This window comes from Barbus barbus, assembly GCF_936440315.1.
Source record: "Barbus barbus genome assembly, chromosome: 46".
Taxonomy (NCBI): domain Eukaryota; kingdom Metazoa; phylum Chordata; class Actinopteri; order Cypriniformes; family Cyprinidae; genus Barbus; species Barbus barbus.
In genome coordinates, this window is record NC_136724.1 from 21,350,510 (window position 1) to 21,365,786 (window position 15,277).

The 15,277-nt window shown below is 39.3% G+C and overlaps 1 protein-coding gene across 1 annotated transcript in view; it reads left to right on the forward strand.

Moving 5' to 3' along the window:
- Positions 1-15,277, forward strand: part of obscnb (obscurin, cytoskeletal calmodulin and titin-interacting RhoGEF b) — a 53,366-nt gene that overhangs the window by 16,176 nt on the left and 21,913 nt on the right. Inside the window, exons 29-50 of the mRNA XM_079409867.1 lie at positions 168-434; positions 556-822; positions 960-1,229; positions 1,332-1,601; positions 1,717-1,983; positions 3,021-3,287; positions 3,472-3,738; positions 4,064-4,324; positions 4,591-4,857; positions 7,182-7,448; positions 7,549-7,815; positions 8,152-8,418; positions 8,730-8,996; positions 9,240-9,506; positions 9,754-10,020; positions 10,114-10,380; positions 10,858-11,127; positions 11,724-11,993; positions 12,390-12,668; positions 13,025-13,282; positions 13,507-13,773; positions 13,970-14,242. Of these exons, the coding sequence (XP_079265993.1) occupies positions 168-434; positions 556-822; positions 960-1,229; positions 1,332-1,601; positions 1,717-1,983; positions 3,021-3,287; positions 3,472-3,738; positions 4,064-4,324; positions 4,591-4,857; positions 7,182-7,448; positions 7,549-7,815; positions 8,152-8,418; positions 8,730-8,996; positions 9,240-9,506; positions 9,754-10,020; positions 10,114-10,380; positions 10,858-11,127; positions 11,724-11,993; positions 12,390-12,668; positions 13,025-13,282; positions 13,507-13,773; positions 13,970-14,242 (5,889 nt within the window). The remainder of the gene's footprint in view (positions 1-167; positions 435-555; positions 823-959; positions 1,230-1,331; positions 1,602-1,716; positions 1,984-3,020; positions 3,288-3,471; positions 3,739-4,063; positions 4,325-4,590; positions 4,858-7,181; positions 7,449-7,548; positions 7,816-8,151; positions 8,419-8,729; positions 8,997-9,239; positions 9,507-9,753; positions 10,021-10,113; positions 10,381-10,857; positions 11,128-11,723; positions 11,994-12,389; positions 12,669-13,024; positions 13,283-13,506; positions 13,774-13,969; positions 14,243-15,277) is intronic.

A 15,277-nucleotide genomic window follows, 5' to 3' on the forward strand; every position in this document is an offset into this window, starting at 1 on the left:
CATTCGAAGCATGTTGTTTCAAATTGTATTCCCTTTTTACATCCAACCTGTTAGGGTTGCTTGTTAGAGCTTTGCTTTGACTACGCCAAGCACTCATTATGTAGGTGCTGTTGGTAAAACAAATGCCACTCTGATCATGCTTTTTGATGTTTATTTTTCTGACATAGTGCGTAAAATGCAGATCACCAAACATCTGACCGATGTGGAGGTGGATGAAGATGGTGATGCTGTGTTCACCTGTGAGGTTAACTTTGCTGATGAAGAGGTCCAGTGGACACTCAATGACAAGCCACTCTTCAACAATGAGGTCAATGCCATCACCCATGTGGATAAGACCCATATGCTTACCCTCAAGAACCTAGCACCTGAGGATGGCGGGAAGGTGTCATTCAGCATCAGGGATGTGAAAGAAACAGTCTGCCTAAAAGTCAAAGGTGGGGTTGTATGAATGACGATCTCCAAATAAAGTCAATTTACAGAAGTGCTTTGAATGTGAAGGATAAAGACTATTTTGACCAGGTTTTGACTTCATGCACTTTATTTATTGACATCCAGAGAAGAAAGCCATCTTCCTAAAGATGCTGGATGATGTAGTTGCAGAGGAGAAGGGTACAGTTACCCTTAAGTGTGAAGCCTCAAAGCCCAGAGTGGCCCCTGTGTGGCGCAAAGATGGAACAGTCCTGTCAGCAGGGGAAAAGTATGAACTTCTCCATGATGGTAAGACCTTGGGACTTACTATCCATGATGTCACACAAGCTGACGCTGGGGAGTACAGCTGTGATCTTGGCACGGACCTCTCCAAGTCCAAGGTCACTGTTAGAGGTATGACAACAAACTTATGTAGTACTGTTGTGTTACAATGACACTGTAGTGTAATTTGGGTGTAGTTTTGTCCTGTATGTTTTTATGAAAATAAAGTTGTTGGTGTTTTTCAATAATGTCTTTACTGTTGACCCCAGATATCCACATTGGGATCACCAAGCGTCTTAAATCGGTAGAGGCCAAAGCAGGTGAAAACTGCACATTCGAGTGTATCTTGTCCCGAGAAAGTTCAGAGAGGTGCACCTGGAGCCTGAAAGGCCAAACTGTCACTGATGGAGGCCGTTTCCAGATAAGCAGCAAAGGGCGCAAGTATACCTTAACAATCAAAGCTGTCTCAGCTTCTGATTCCGGTGAGGTGGTCTTCAATCTCAAGGATTTGAGCTCAAAGGCAACACTTACTGTTGAGGGTAAGCAGGGCATGCATTGAAAACAAGAGCAATGAATTGGATATAGGCTTTACACAAATACGGCTTTGCTTAATCAAGGTGTATCTTATTTTTGGGAGCCAGGTGAAGCTCCTACCATATCTAAAGAGCTTCAAGGTGTCAATGCCAAAATTGGTGAAGATGCCACATTCTCCTGTGAGCTTTCTCAATCTGGACTGGAAGTGAAGTGGTCAAAGGATGGCAAGTCTATTAGAAAAAGCCAGAAATACGGAATCAGTCAGGAGCAGACGCTCGTAAAGCTGACAATCCGCAACGTCACTGAAAAAGACTCTGGAGAATACAGCTGTGAGATCACCGGTGGTCCTACCTCCAAGGCTAAGCTGGAGATCAAAGGCAAGGATTTTAAAATTTATGGTTTTAGATTCTGACATCCTTTCTTTAAATATACAAAGAGGGAAATCCTCTAAACAGTAGATATATTTACTTTAGTATTTCATCCCCTCTGTAGAACTGGCCAACAAATTCATTCGTGAGCTAAAGGATGTCACTACAGAAGAGAAGACTGCTGTCTCCTTTGAATGTGAGACAGCCCAAGCTGCTTCTAAAGTCATCTGGCTGAAAGGAACAAAAGAGATCAAGGCTGGAGGAAGGTATGAGCTTATGCAAAAGGGAACTGTCCTCAACCTCAAAGTGAAGGATCTGGAGAAGAGTGACAGCGAGGCATACACCTGTGACATTGGCTCTACGAAGAGTACAGCCAAATTGACGGTGAAAGGTAAGAACCGGGCTTTCTCAGAAAAATAAGCCGCTTAACACAGAAATCTCTCTTTCTTGGTGTTTATAGCAATGTATTACCCTGAGCTAGAAAAAAATAACTTGAAGCTGGAGATTATATTTTTAGATAGATAGTGTTTTTTTATGTTTAAAGCTTTGATGTACAGTGTTTTTTGATGTCTCAGTGTTCTTTGGAAGTATTTCTGGTAAGTACAAATTTTAATTTGATTCGACATATGTTGTATTTCTGCATTTAATATTTCACATTTGGGATCCTTTGTGGCGATGTTACTGCCAGGCATTTCGGTGATAGTCTCATGCATGTCTGTGTCAGCAGATGATCACCTCAGTTCAGAGAACTGGTATTTTCATATTGTACATTTACAATAATGTTGGTACTCTACATGTCATTTAGGTTTCTAGAAAGTCGATTTGGTGAAAACGTTGTTAAATAGTCTTTTATTTCCATACATGCTGGTATTGTTGTTACTTGTTCTTCGTTCAACAACTGACATGAGAAAACATTTCATTATTCATTTATTTGGGTCCACACTTTGTACCATTAGTCTCCTTGTCTTGGTTATCTGAAATATAATTTAGGTTTTATTGAGCAGAGTGTTCATTTTTTATAAAGAAGCTGTTGTGTGATTTCTGTTGCTGTCTTTCAGCAGTCTGTCAAGTTGTCAGATTTTAGGAATGGCACTTGCACTTTTGTGTTTGTGAGATTCAGTCTTGTCTGGACTTTGTATGTTTAACATATGTATTCATGTAGACTTGGTGCGAAGGATTTGTGGGAACTGTTTCTGTGTTGTTTTTATATTTCCGTGATTATAGGAAATTTTGATGACCATAATGATGTAAAGATATTATACATTACAAACTTAATCACATTATGACACAAAATAACACAGATATTGGCTTATCCTAGCTTCCATGTCGTACCTTTATCATGTCATTCCAGAGATCTTCCATCCTGTCTTTTGGATGATAAATCTATGGAGTAGAATTTTAATTATATGATGCTTGTTCGTTCTCCAGTGGTACCTGCTAGGTTTAAGGGTCAGATGAAGAACCAGCAGGTTACTGAAGGTGGGAAAGTCTTACTTTCCTGTGAGCTCTCAAAACCTGGCTGCCAAGTGCAGTGGAAGAAGGGAACGGAAAGTCTGAAACATGGAGGAAGATATCAGATAATGCAGAGGGACACCATGTGTGAGCTACAGATTTCAGACTTAGTGCCTGAGGACAATGGAGAATATTCCTGTGATTGTGGAAACGAAAAAACAACAGCAAATCTTGTTGTCAGTGGTATGGATAAAAGCTTTTTAATTTACATGCATCCATTTATTGTTTTTTTTTTTTTGCTTACTTTAATTCAAATAATTTTAGCACTAAGATCAAGCAATACACTAAAATGTCAATGCATGTGTGGTCAAGAAACTGTACTAATTTTTATACACTTTTAATTTGTCATCATATAATTGCTCGTCAGCATTACCCGCGGTCTTCAAACGCGAGCTACAAAGCCAAGAAAGTGACGAAGGAGACAGCGTTACTCTTCACTGTGAACTCTCAAAGCCTGGAGCTCCTGTTGTTTGGAAGAAAGGAACACAGGTGCTGCAATCTGGGGAAAAGTACCTCATCGTGCAAGATGGGGCTACTGTTGAGTTGAAGATCGCTGACCTCAGACCTGAAGATGCTGGACAATACACATGTGTGTGTGGGGACAAAAAGACTACAGCAAATATTAAAACCAAGGGTATGAAATTAATTCGGTCTTTTTTTTCATGTTCACTCTTTAGTGAGTACAAAGACTTTTTATATTTTTACCTTTACTGGTTAGTCGCTTGAAGGAAACTTAACATAGATATTATAGCATTATTTGACTTAAGTAGATTAACTTCACTAATACAAATATCTGCTAATCTTGTCTTGTAAGATGCTCAGTTTTTGTCAGTGTTCTGTTTTATAATGTCTCTTGTTTTCTTTGGTAGGTTTTTTGAATGTTTTGTCATGTTGTGCAGTTACATTTTGTGCAAAGTGCATTATACTAACGACCTGTTGAAACATCAATTGCTTCTTAGCATTGATCTTCAAAAGAGAACTACAAAACCAGGAGTGTCAAGAGGCGGACAGTGTTACTCTTCAGTGTGAGCTTTCCAAACCAGGAGTGCCTGTGGTGTGGAGGAAAGGAACACAAGTGATCCATTCTGGAGAGAAATACCACATAAAGCAAGTTGGTTCTGTTTTTGAACTGAAGATCCCTGATGTCAAACCTGAAGATGCTGGAGTCTATAGTTGTGATTGTGGGTTTATCAAGACCTCATCTACCATTACTGTCAATGGTAGGAATGACAACTCTTTTGAATTGATTAAATGTATGGTATTACATCCTCTACTGTGACCTGAAGTTATTGTTGATCAGGGTTTTTTTCTTATTACACTAATGGCTTTGCTTTTGAAAAAAAAAATACTTGATTGGTGGCCTTAATGACTTCAAAACTAGAAAACTAGACTAGAAGATGAGAAAGACTTTGTTCAGTCCAGTTCTCGAATGTTGTCCTGAGTCGTTTGTGTAACATGGTTCCAACATCTTTTCACGGTTCCTCAGCACTACCAGTGGTTTTCACACATGAGCTGCAAAACCTGGAGTGTGATGAAGGAGGCTGTGCTACACTGTCCTGTGAGCTTTCCAAACCTGGTGTCCCTGTACAGTGGAAAAAAGGAAGCCATGTTATTCAGTCTGGAGGAAAGTACGTCATCAGGCAGATCGCCTCAAAGGTGGAGCTGAAGATCACAGATCTCAAACCTGAAGATGAAGGAGACTACACGTGTGTATGTGGAGACAAGACAACAACAGCCCATATGAAGATCAAGGGTATGAACCATTCTTATACTTTCTGGGATTTTGTAACCATTAATTAGCCCCCAGCTGCACTATTCTGACAAACAACCATTTTCAATCTAATATTATTGCTTGTTTGTTTGGTGTTGGTGAATACTGTTGTGTAGTGTTGTTAGTCATGTTGCATTTGTTTCCACTGATATCCTATAGTAATGAACAATATGTAATTGTTCGTTTCAAGTGTGTAGCACAAAATTACGCTCTTGCATTCCAAAGCTAAAAACCATAACTGAAGAAGTTTTTGATGGTGAACAGAATAATTCTGTATATGCTTAAATATAACTTTTAGATAATTTGTTGTATCCTGCTGTGGCTCTCCCTGCTGTGCTGTAATGCCATAGTCTGACAGACATCTGTTTTGGTATTGACTTAAACTTTTCTTCATCACTGTCTGTTTCTTCTAGCTTGTAACCTCTTCAGTTTAGTGTGGTTCATACAGTATGTGGAACAGAGATATGGGTTTAAGGTTTCAGCACTAGTCTGACTTGAGTCTCACAGTAGAGTAACTCAATTATTACATATTCACTCACATATTACACTACTTGATACAGAACTTGCATGTGTTCCAAGCTTTGGACACATGTCTTCTTTGAGATTTCAGTGTCTGTGTTTCCATCTGCAAAATGTTTTTTTGTCACAGTTCTGAAGGCCCAAACACCCTTATACCAACCAGGACTTCAAAAGCAGACTACTGAGCAGGGAGCATCAGTCGATGGTACAGAGCAAATGTGCGGAATGACTGTCCGTGTTTTGTTTTCTTGGTCAGCAGCTTGAATTATTTTTGTTGGCCGTGCTATCTGTCAGTCAGGAATCAGTCAGGCTTTGGGGGTTTTCATTTAGTCAACATGCATGAATGCTTCTGTAAAATAAGGATGTCTGCTTCTTTTGTATTTGCCACTATTGTCCAACATGGCTGACACAGGCGTTGCTATTTGTGTTCTAAGATCCTTATGACTTTGGCCAAGGGTTGCAGTTTACATGAACGTGTCTTTTGTCACAGCTCTAAAGTTCCTCTGTCCTTCTGCTGCCCTTGAATCAGACTTCCAGAAGCAGAAGAAAGAGAAACAGTCAGAGCTCAGTGGTATGAAACTGATGTCTATTTCCTGCCTGTCCTGCAGCACGTTTATGTTCTAATGGAAAAGTGAATCCCAGTCAAAATGTTCAGTAATGCGTTCTTTTCGATGGAACAGCATGTGGCCACACATTCGCTTTTGCATTACGATAGTATTTTTGAGCACTCTTTGTTGTGGTGTGTCTTTATTTTGTTGACAAGCATTTAAACTTCTTCCCGTGCATCAAAAATCCTTTGGATATTCTCAGCATTCTTCTTTTTTCTTTTTGTTTTACTTATATTCTATCACTTGAAAATCAATGGCTATTGATGCATTTTTATCCTGCAACTTTACCTGCGCCACAGCTTGTTCTAGTCACACATGGTGAATATTTATTTTAAATGGTTGACTCTGAGTGTTATCCATTTCCCACATTGTACTTGCAATGTACAAAGGTGAAGAGGACAGGAGTGGATGATGGTTGTAGGGAAGAGTTTAGCTTGCCTCAGATGATATTCATCTTTGTTAGTGTACTTGGTTTAGTGAAAGTAGCTGGGTTAGGAATATTAGTTGTGTCCTCTTGCTTTGGTTTTTCAGAAAAGTCTATACTGTTGGTATTTGAATTTAAATGTTTCTAGAGGTGATTTTTTTTAACCTGTTTTTAGTTGCATTCTGCAAGTTTTCGGTCAGAAGCCATTCACTCTGCTCCCACACATTTGTCTGTGTGTTATTCTGTAGACTCTTCTTTACCATTGCAGTCTGGTCTTTCATCATTTTTCATTTTAGGTTGAATTGTATCTCTAAATGTAACACTTTGCAGTTTTTAGCTGTATGAAATCATCCAAAAATGTATTCAAAGTCTTAATTCTGCCATACTGTTCATGGATGGAAACTGATTCAGGCATTGATTTTGTATCTTGAATATTTTCACCACATCATGTGACCAGTCTTGATGTTGATTTTTTTTTTTTAAACATACTAACTGGATTGCTTTAAATGGCTATGTGAACCTGAGAAGTGTTTCTCTTTAGATGGTCTCATTGGTGTTGATTACAAAGATTCTTATATTCTTGTAACAACATTCATTATTAGTTTTATAGTGTATTCCTTGACTTTCCTGACTTAGGCTTAATATTTTGAAAGACATATTATAAAGCTAAGATGTTTTCCCTGTACACATTCTGTGTTATATCAGAATAGAGTACAAAATGACCTTGTATACTCAATAAGTGCCTGCTTCAACAGCTCACCCAATTCAGTTTACGGAAGTACTGCTAAACCAAGCATGTGATGAAGGTGGCACTGTTATTCTGCGCTGTGAACTCTCAAAACCTGGAGTTCCTGTGATTTGGAGGAAAGGAACACGGGTGATCCATTCTGGTGGAAAGTACATCATCAAACAAGTTGGGACTACAGTTGAGTTGAAGATCATTGATGTTAAACCTGAAGATGCTGGAGACTATGCTTGTGATTGTGGAGACAACATCACCACTGCTAACATCAAAGTCTATGGTAGGACTGAACTTTTATTTGAACCCTCAAAGACCTAACAATGACAAATTAATCTCACAAGATCCTTTTCCTGGTTCAACAACTTTGCCTGATTCCTCAGCATTACCAGTGGTCTTCAGTCATGAGCTGCAGAACCAACAGGTTCAAGAGGGGGAAAGTGTTACTTTGCACTGTGAACTCTCAAAACCTGGAGTTCCTGTGGTTTGGAGGAAAGGAACAGAGGTGATCAGTTCTGGAGGAAAGTACATTATCAAGCAAGTTACCTCTACTGTTGAGCTGAAGATCACTGATGTCAAACCTGAAGATGCTGGAGACTATGTTTGTGATTGTGGCGACAACATCAGCACCGCTAGTATTAAAGTCAATGGTAGGACTCATCTTTTATTTGAACACTCTACAACAATGAAGAATTTTCCTGTTTTCTGACCTAAAAAGCTGCACTTTAATAATGTCTTTTAAGTTAGGATATAGTGCGATGTATGGGCTAGTCTAGTGTAATAAGCTGTTTGTCTAGTTTATAGTTTTTCCATTTGCATCATGGTGGTTGTTTTTACTTAAAATCTCACAAGGTGATAAAATTACAAGTTAAGCCATTTCAGAAGAATGTTTTACTTCTATCAGTGGAAGAATTGTTTTAGGCAAAGTATACTGTAAATCTCACAAGATCCAGTTTCTGGTTCAAAATTTTTTCCTAATTCCTCAGCATTACCGGTGGTCTTCAAGCGTGAGCTACAGAACCAAGAGCTTCAAGAAGGGGAGAGTGTTACTTTGCGCTGTGAACTCTCAAAACCTGAAGTTCCTGTGGTTTGGAGAAAAGGAACAGAGGTGATCAGATCAGGAGGAAAGTACATTATCAAGCAAGTTAGCTCTACTGTTGAGCTGAAGATCGCTGATGTCAAACCTGAAGATGCTGGAGATTATGTTTGTGATTGTGGAGATAACATCTGTACTGCTAACATCAAAGTCAATGGTAGGACTCATCTTTTATTTGAAGAAGCTTCATGTCTTTTCATGTAAACAGCTGTTCATTAATATTGTCTTCATTTAGTGTAGGGTATTGTATAGTGCTGTATATTGGCTATTCTAGTTATATGAATAGATTATGGTTTTGCCATTTGCATCATGGTGGTTGTTTTGGTTAAACATCTTAGAAGGTGGTCAAATATAAGTTAAGCCATTGTAGAAGAATGTTTTATCTATCAGTGGAAAGAATATTTTTTGATGCAAAGTGTAAACTTAATCTCACAAGATCCTGTTCAACAACTTTGCCTGATTCCTCAGCATTACCAGTGGTCTACAAACGTGAGCTACAGAACCAAGAGATTCAGGAAGGGGATAGTGTCACTTTGCGCTGTGAACTCTCAAAACCTGAAGTTCCTGTGGTTTGGAGGAAAGGAACACAGGTGATCCATTCTGGAGGAAAGTACTTCATCAAGCAAGTTGGCTCTACTGTTGAGCTGAAGATCACTGATGTCAAACCTGAAGATGCTGGAGATTATGTTTGTGATTGCGGAGATAGCATGACAACTGCCAACGTCAAGGTTAACGGTAGGAGAAGACCCAACAGCTTCATGAATTTTTCCATCATTCTAATCCATCTTTGAAATGCATTGTCACATGCATTCCTTGGTTGTGAAGTGCAAATGATTCCCCAATTTAAAATGAAGTTAAGGCCAAAAAAAGACTTATTTGTATAATTTTGATTTTACTTCTCTGAGAAATATTTATTTACGTCATCTGTATGTACAGAACTAAATCTCTGGCATCTCATACCACTCTTTGAATTGGCAGCTATTCCAGCCACCTTCACACAAGAGCTAAAAAATCAGACAGCTATTGAAGGAGAAAGCATCATCCTCCAGTGTGAGCTGTCTAAACTTGGAGTTCCTGTGGTTTGGAGGAAAGGGATACAGGAGATCCATTCTGGAGGAAAGTACCTCATCAGGCAAGTTGGCTCTACTGTTGAGCTGAAGATCACTGATGTCAGACCTGAAGATGCTGGAGACTATGTTTGTGATTGCGGAGAGAGCATTACAGCAGCCAATGTCAAGGTTAATGGTAGGAGAAGAACAACTGCTTGAATTTTTCCATTATTCTAATCCATCTTTGAACTGCATTGCCACATTTATCCCGTGTTTGTGAAGTATGAATGCTTCCACAGCTTATTATGAAGATAAATCTAAAGAAATAAATTTTGTGTCCTGTTGGTGTACTATAATGATTGTTTTGAACTGTTGCGTTCGGGTCTTACTTGTCTGGAAAATCTTTAATCTCTTGCATCTTATACCACTCTTTGCATTGGCAGCACTTCCAGCCATTTTCACACAAGCACTGAAGAACCAGGCAGCTGTTGAGGGAGAGAGCATCAGCTTCCAGTGTGAGCTCTCCAAAACAGACATTCCAGTTGAGTGGCGCAGGGGTGAAATTGGCCTATGCCCCTGTGCTAAATATGAATTAAAGCAAGATGGCCACCGTGCCCAACTGGTCATACATGACCTTGAACGTGAAGACTCTGGTGACTATATTTGTGACACTGGAGAACGCCAAAGCATTGCATATCTGGAAGTTAAGGGTAGGCTTGGATTGAACCATCTTTCGTTCCAGTATCATTTGAGTCCGTTTCTTCATGATGACCTTGAAACACTTGTTTACTCACCTTTTGCAGCACTGCCAGTTCTTTTCAAATCATCTCTGAAAGATTTGGAAAGTGAAGCAGGGGAAAATGCAGGGTTTCGATGTGAACTTGACAAAGCTGGAGCCAAAGTTATCTGGAGGAAAGACAAGAGTGTAATAGAAGCAAGCCACAAATATCAGCTGAAGCAAGATGGGGCTGTTGCTGAGCTTATCATTTACAAGCTGCAAGGAGGAGACGCTGGAGAGTACTGCTGTGAAACAGAACATGATCGGACATCTGCCAAACTCACTGTGAAGGGTATGAATCACCTTGTAAAAGTTCTCATTCCTCCTAACTTTACCTGATCATCCTCTTTTGATGATCACACATCTACTCAATACCATCCTAAGTATTATGCCATCATCCTCTCTTATGGTTTGCTTGTAGATCACCTTCAACACCATCTGTGTGCACGTGGTTTTGCAGAAGCAAAACGTTTTTTAATCAAAATTTTTTGGATTAAAACTTGCACAACCTTTCTCCAATGCACTCCCATTTCATTTTGCTATATTATTTAAGTGCAGGAATTTTTTGCACTTGACATAACATTATAATTCTTTCCCTTTGCACTTTAACATTTATTTTTACATCAGGGTTGCTATTTCTGTCATGACCTGCTGTGAATTTTGTTGAAAAGCTTAGCTTATAGTGGATGTTAAATTGATACTGTGGAAGTTTATCTATTTTTGATCTGTTGACTACTTCTGACAAAATGAAACCTGATTTTGCTTTCAGAACCTGAAATCACAATTTTAACTGGTTTGAAGAGCTGCATTGTCAATGAAGGCGAGGACGTTCATTTCGAATGCCTTGTCTCTCATGACAATGCACTCATTGTTCAGTGGACGCTGCAAGACGTTCCACTACAGAACAATGAGATGAATGAAATCCGAATGGAAGGCAAAAGGCACACACTTACACTAAGAAGTGTCACCCAGAAAGACTCAGGCACGGTGTCCTTCCATGTGGGTGCACACACTTCTTTTGCTTGTCTTACAGTCAGAGGTAAAACTAAAGAATTTTTTGGATTATAGTTTGTTTTATTTCATACCTTAATTTATTTCTCAGTGAGTTTCAAACACATGCACCGTTTAGTGCATGTATTTAGTATTTGTGTGTATGATCATCCTATATACATAAATATTCAAAACATTCCACATATGTAAATATAACTTGCATTTATTACTCTTTGAAGCATGCTTTAATGCATCGTATTGCAAAAAATGAAATCTGACCAGCCTCTTTATATACACCACAATGAAAGCACAACATTTCATGCATGTATGTTATCTGTTGTGTCTTGCTAAATATTTCTTGTAGTATGCTGAGTTTTATTTGTTTGGATGCGTTACATTTAGAAGGTTGACTATTCTGTGTTCCTTTTTTCTCATCAGTGATTAATTTTATCTATAATAGAAGTGCTGCAAAACGTTTCATGATTTCTGATTCATGCATTCCAAGGTTAGGCTTATCTTGTCCCTGGATGCATTTAGAAACTACGAAGAAAATTTGTTGCCATCTCATAATCTTGTAATATGTATATAGGTTTGGGCTTTGCGCATATCTTAGAATGTGTTCTGTGTATCGCTGTTTCCCGCCAGCCGTCCCTGTGCTGTCATTTGTGAAGGAGTTAACAAGCCAGGAAGTCACAGAGGGAAGCAGTGCCTCATTATGTTGTGAAACTTCAATACCTGATGCCAGTGTGACCTGGAAGAAGGGTACTCAGGTCCTATCTGATGGAAAGAAGTATTCCATAAAGAGGGATGGCTCAATCCAAACCTTGGAAATCCATAAACTATCAGTGGATGATGGTGGCGAGTACATATGTGAAGCAGGAGACAAACGAAGCAAAGCTACATTGACTGTCAAAGGTAACAATCTTGATTCTTCTTTAGAGATGGGCCTCCATTTTACATTGTTTCCTTGCAGAAGCAAAAGTACATATTAGTATTAGCATTTCAAGTAATGAATACATTGAGTAGCTTTTATGTTTTAGATTGTCACTAAGGCATGATCTAAGTAGTAAGTAAAGCAAATATCTGTGAACTAAGAACGCATGATGCTCTCCCCTATTCTGGGATTTAACTGTAATGTCACAACAAAATCCCAAGCTTTTATTAAAAACTTCACTGTTTGGAGGACTAATACATCCTCTCACATTCGAAGTCATCTCTAGTAGATAGTCAGTAGTGGGATATTTACCTCTTTTGACTTTTCGGAAGATCCTCAATAGTCCCTTTCATCACATTCCTTCCATTCATTCCCAGAATGTGTAAAAATCACAGGAAAATTAAAGGATGTGACTGTGATAACGGGCGAGGACGCTATCTTCCAGTGTGAGGTGTCTCATACAGGGGTTACAAATGTCGAGTGGTGGCTCGGCTCCAACCACCTTCAAAACAATGACTTGAATCAAATCAGCTGCCGAGGGAGGGAACACAGCCTAGTGCTGAAAATGGTCACACCCGATGACTCAGGTGATGTAGCCTTTGTGGTTGGCCCTGAGAAGAGCGTCGCCTACTTGTTGGTGCAGGAGAAACCCAAAGGTAAAAGACACATTATGGCTAACAGCGTTCATTGTTGGCAAGCAATCATCTGTCAGTCATTAGGTAGTAGCTTCACTCATTTTGCGCAATTATAACAAAAGGCTTCCAGCTGCTTTTTCATTTGCTTTGGCCGTTCTACAGCTACACTCCAAAATTGTGTTTTTTGAGAAAGAGATGTATTTTTCATACTTTTGTCTAATTCCTGCCCATAACTGTTAAAACCGAAGTTTCTCACTCAGTAACGCTCTTTTAATGTACCACAGTATATGTTCAATGGCTTGAAGTGTCTAAGTTTCAGAGTCTTCAGGCAGACATTATGATGTGACAGCACTTGGGTTTGGGTTTCTCCTGTCTAGTCGTATTCTTAGAGAAGCCTCTGGACTTAACTGCCAAAGAGGGTCAAACAGTCACACTGTCCTGCATGACTTCCGACCCTGAGGCTTCTGTCACCTGGTACAAAGATGAAGCGATGATAAAGGCAGGGGGGCGATATCTGCTTTACAAGGATAGAGCCGTCCATCAGCTCCGCATCCTTAGAGTGGAGGAAGGAGATGCAGGGTTGTATACATGCAAAACCAAAGATGCAGAAAGCTGTGCCACCCTTACTGTTAAAGGTAAACGGGTTTGTAGGCCTGTGACTTTTTTGTTTTCATTTTATCCACATTCCTGAAGATAAAGTGAACACAAATGGTTTTCAAGAAGACCCGTTCTGGTTTTCTTTTCTTTATAACTGCCTCTCTTGTGGAACAAAGAAGATTTTGATACCCTCACAGGTATCAGCAGCCACTTAAAATCTGACATTTGCATTCTTTTAACTTCTTTTCTTATCCATCATCAGGTCAACCTGCATACTTCCGGAAGGAGTTAGACAACCAGAACGCAATCGAGGGAGATAGTATCACCTTGCGCTGTGAGCTTTCTAAGCCAGTTAAAAGTGTAGAGTGGAGAAAGGGTGGAGAGGTGCTGCAACCCAGTAAGAAATTTGAGATGAAAAAGGAAGGATGTGTGCTGGAGCTCCATGTCCATGATCTGGAACCAGAGGACAATGGCTACTACACTTGTGATGCTGGAGACCAGTTGACCACAGCATCAGTCACTGTGCAAGGTATCAAATAACATTAAATCATTTGCAATCTGTATTTTAGTGTTTAGATTTTTCTCGGGCTGGAGGTTATTTAAAAATCTGTATCTTTTTGTCATTACGTCTTCATAAGTTTCACATTATGTTTTTGAAGCATCTTCAATGTATGAGTGTTTTTAGACACTGGTGATCCAAGGGTTTCTGTATCTGGTCTCTGCAGAGGCTGAGGTTCTCATAGTGTCGGGTATAAAGAATACAGATGTGTTTGTGGGCGAACAGGCAATTTTCTTCTGCCAGCTCTCTCGCCGTGCCAAAGGCAGAGTTCAGTGGTGGCTAGACGGCACTCGTTTGGAGAACAGTACCTTCAGTGAAATAAGTGTGGGTGAAGACCATGTCCACACTCTCACCCTAAGGAACCTTTCTCCCAATGATTCGGGTACAGTCCTGTTCAAAACAGGTGCCCTGACGTCCTCTGCCAAGCTGTTAGTGAAAGGTACCAGTGGTGCTTGGCAGTACTTGGCAGCACAGAAATCTAAAGGCTTAAAATTTTGAATATCACTGGACTAATACTGTGTCCATGAATTTCCTAAATCTAAAAGTCGGTTACTCATTCTGTGAAGAATTTAGGTTTTTATTTACTTTATTCTCTTTTAGGGTTGCCCATGCCTAGAATTGAATCTTTTCGTTAGACCCCTTATTGTTAGGCAAAAGCATACAGTAAGATGGGTTGAATTAAAAAAAAAAAAACATTTTAATGAAAATTCATGGATGCATGTAGTCCATGTGCCATGTATTTCTAACCTAAAAGTGGATTTGGCTGCAGTATCACGGCTTGCTAATTACTTACAAAATTGGCATACTAATTATTAAATTAGCACACTGATTTTGAGCTTGTATATGGAGCAGGTCTCAATGCAAAGATTTTTACTACTGGCACAGTCAGGCGAGGGGTTCAGATTTTTACATGCCCAGAATTTTTTTTTCTGGCCCTTTCATGGACAAAAAGCATGATATTCATTAGTTAATCTCAATTAATCATGCTAAAAGTTTGTCTGTTTTTTTTTGCATATTATTGGACATACAGCCTATCACAACTCCAGCTATCCATTTTACAGTCCACAGCAATACATTTTACAATTAAGTTTGTTAATCTACCTGAGGTAAAAATGTATATATAAAAGTGAAAGCCCTAGTGTATGCTCCAAAGCATCTAAGTGAAATTGCGCAAGCAACCTTTTGCCCAAACATCCAAAGAATAAACAATAATGGTCTTGCATGCACTCTAAATCAAATAATTGTACACTCATCAGTCTTCACTGTTTTGTTTGTGCTGCATGTACTTTTTCTATAAATTGGACTTAGTTTGACTTGACACTGCAACTAGGCATGTGTTGGTTGTAATTGACCAGGGCTGCGTTTCCCGAAATCTTCTTAACGCTACATCGTTCTTAAGTTGTACCTTAAGCTGTACCTTATCGTTAATACGTGTTTCCCGAAACGTTCTTAGTTAAGTATACCTTCTGTAAGT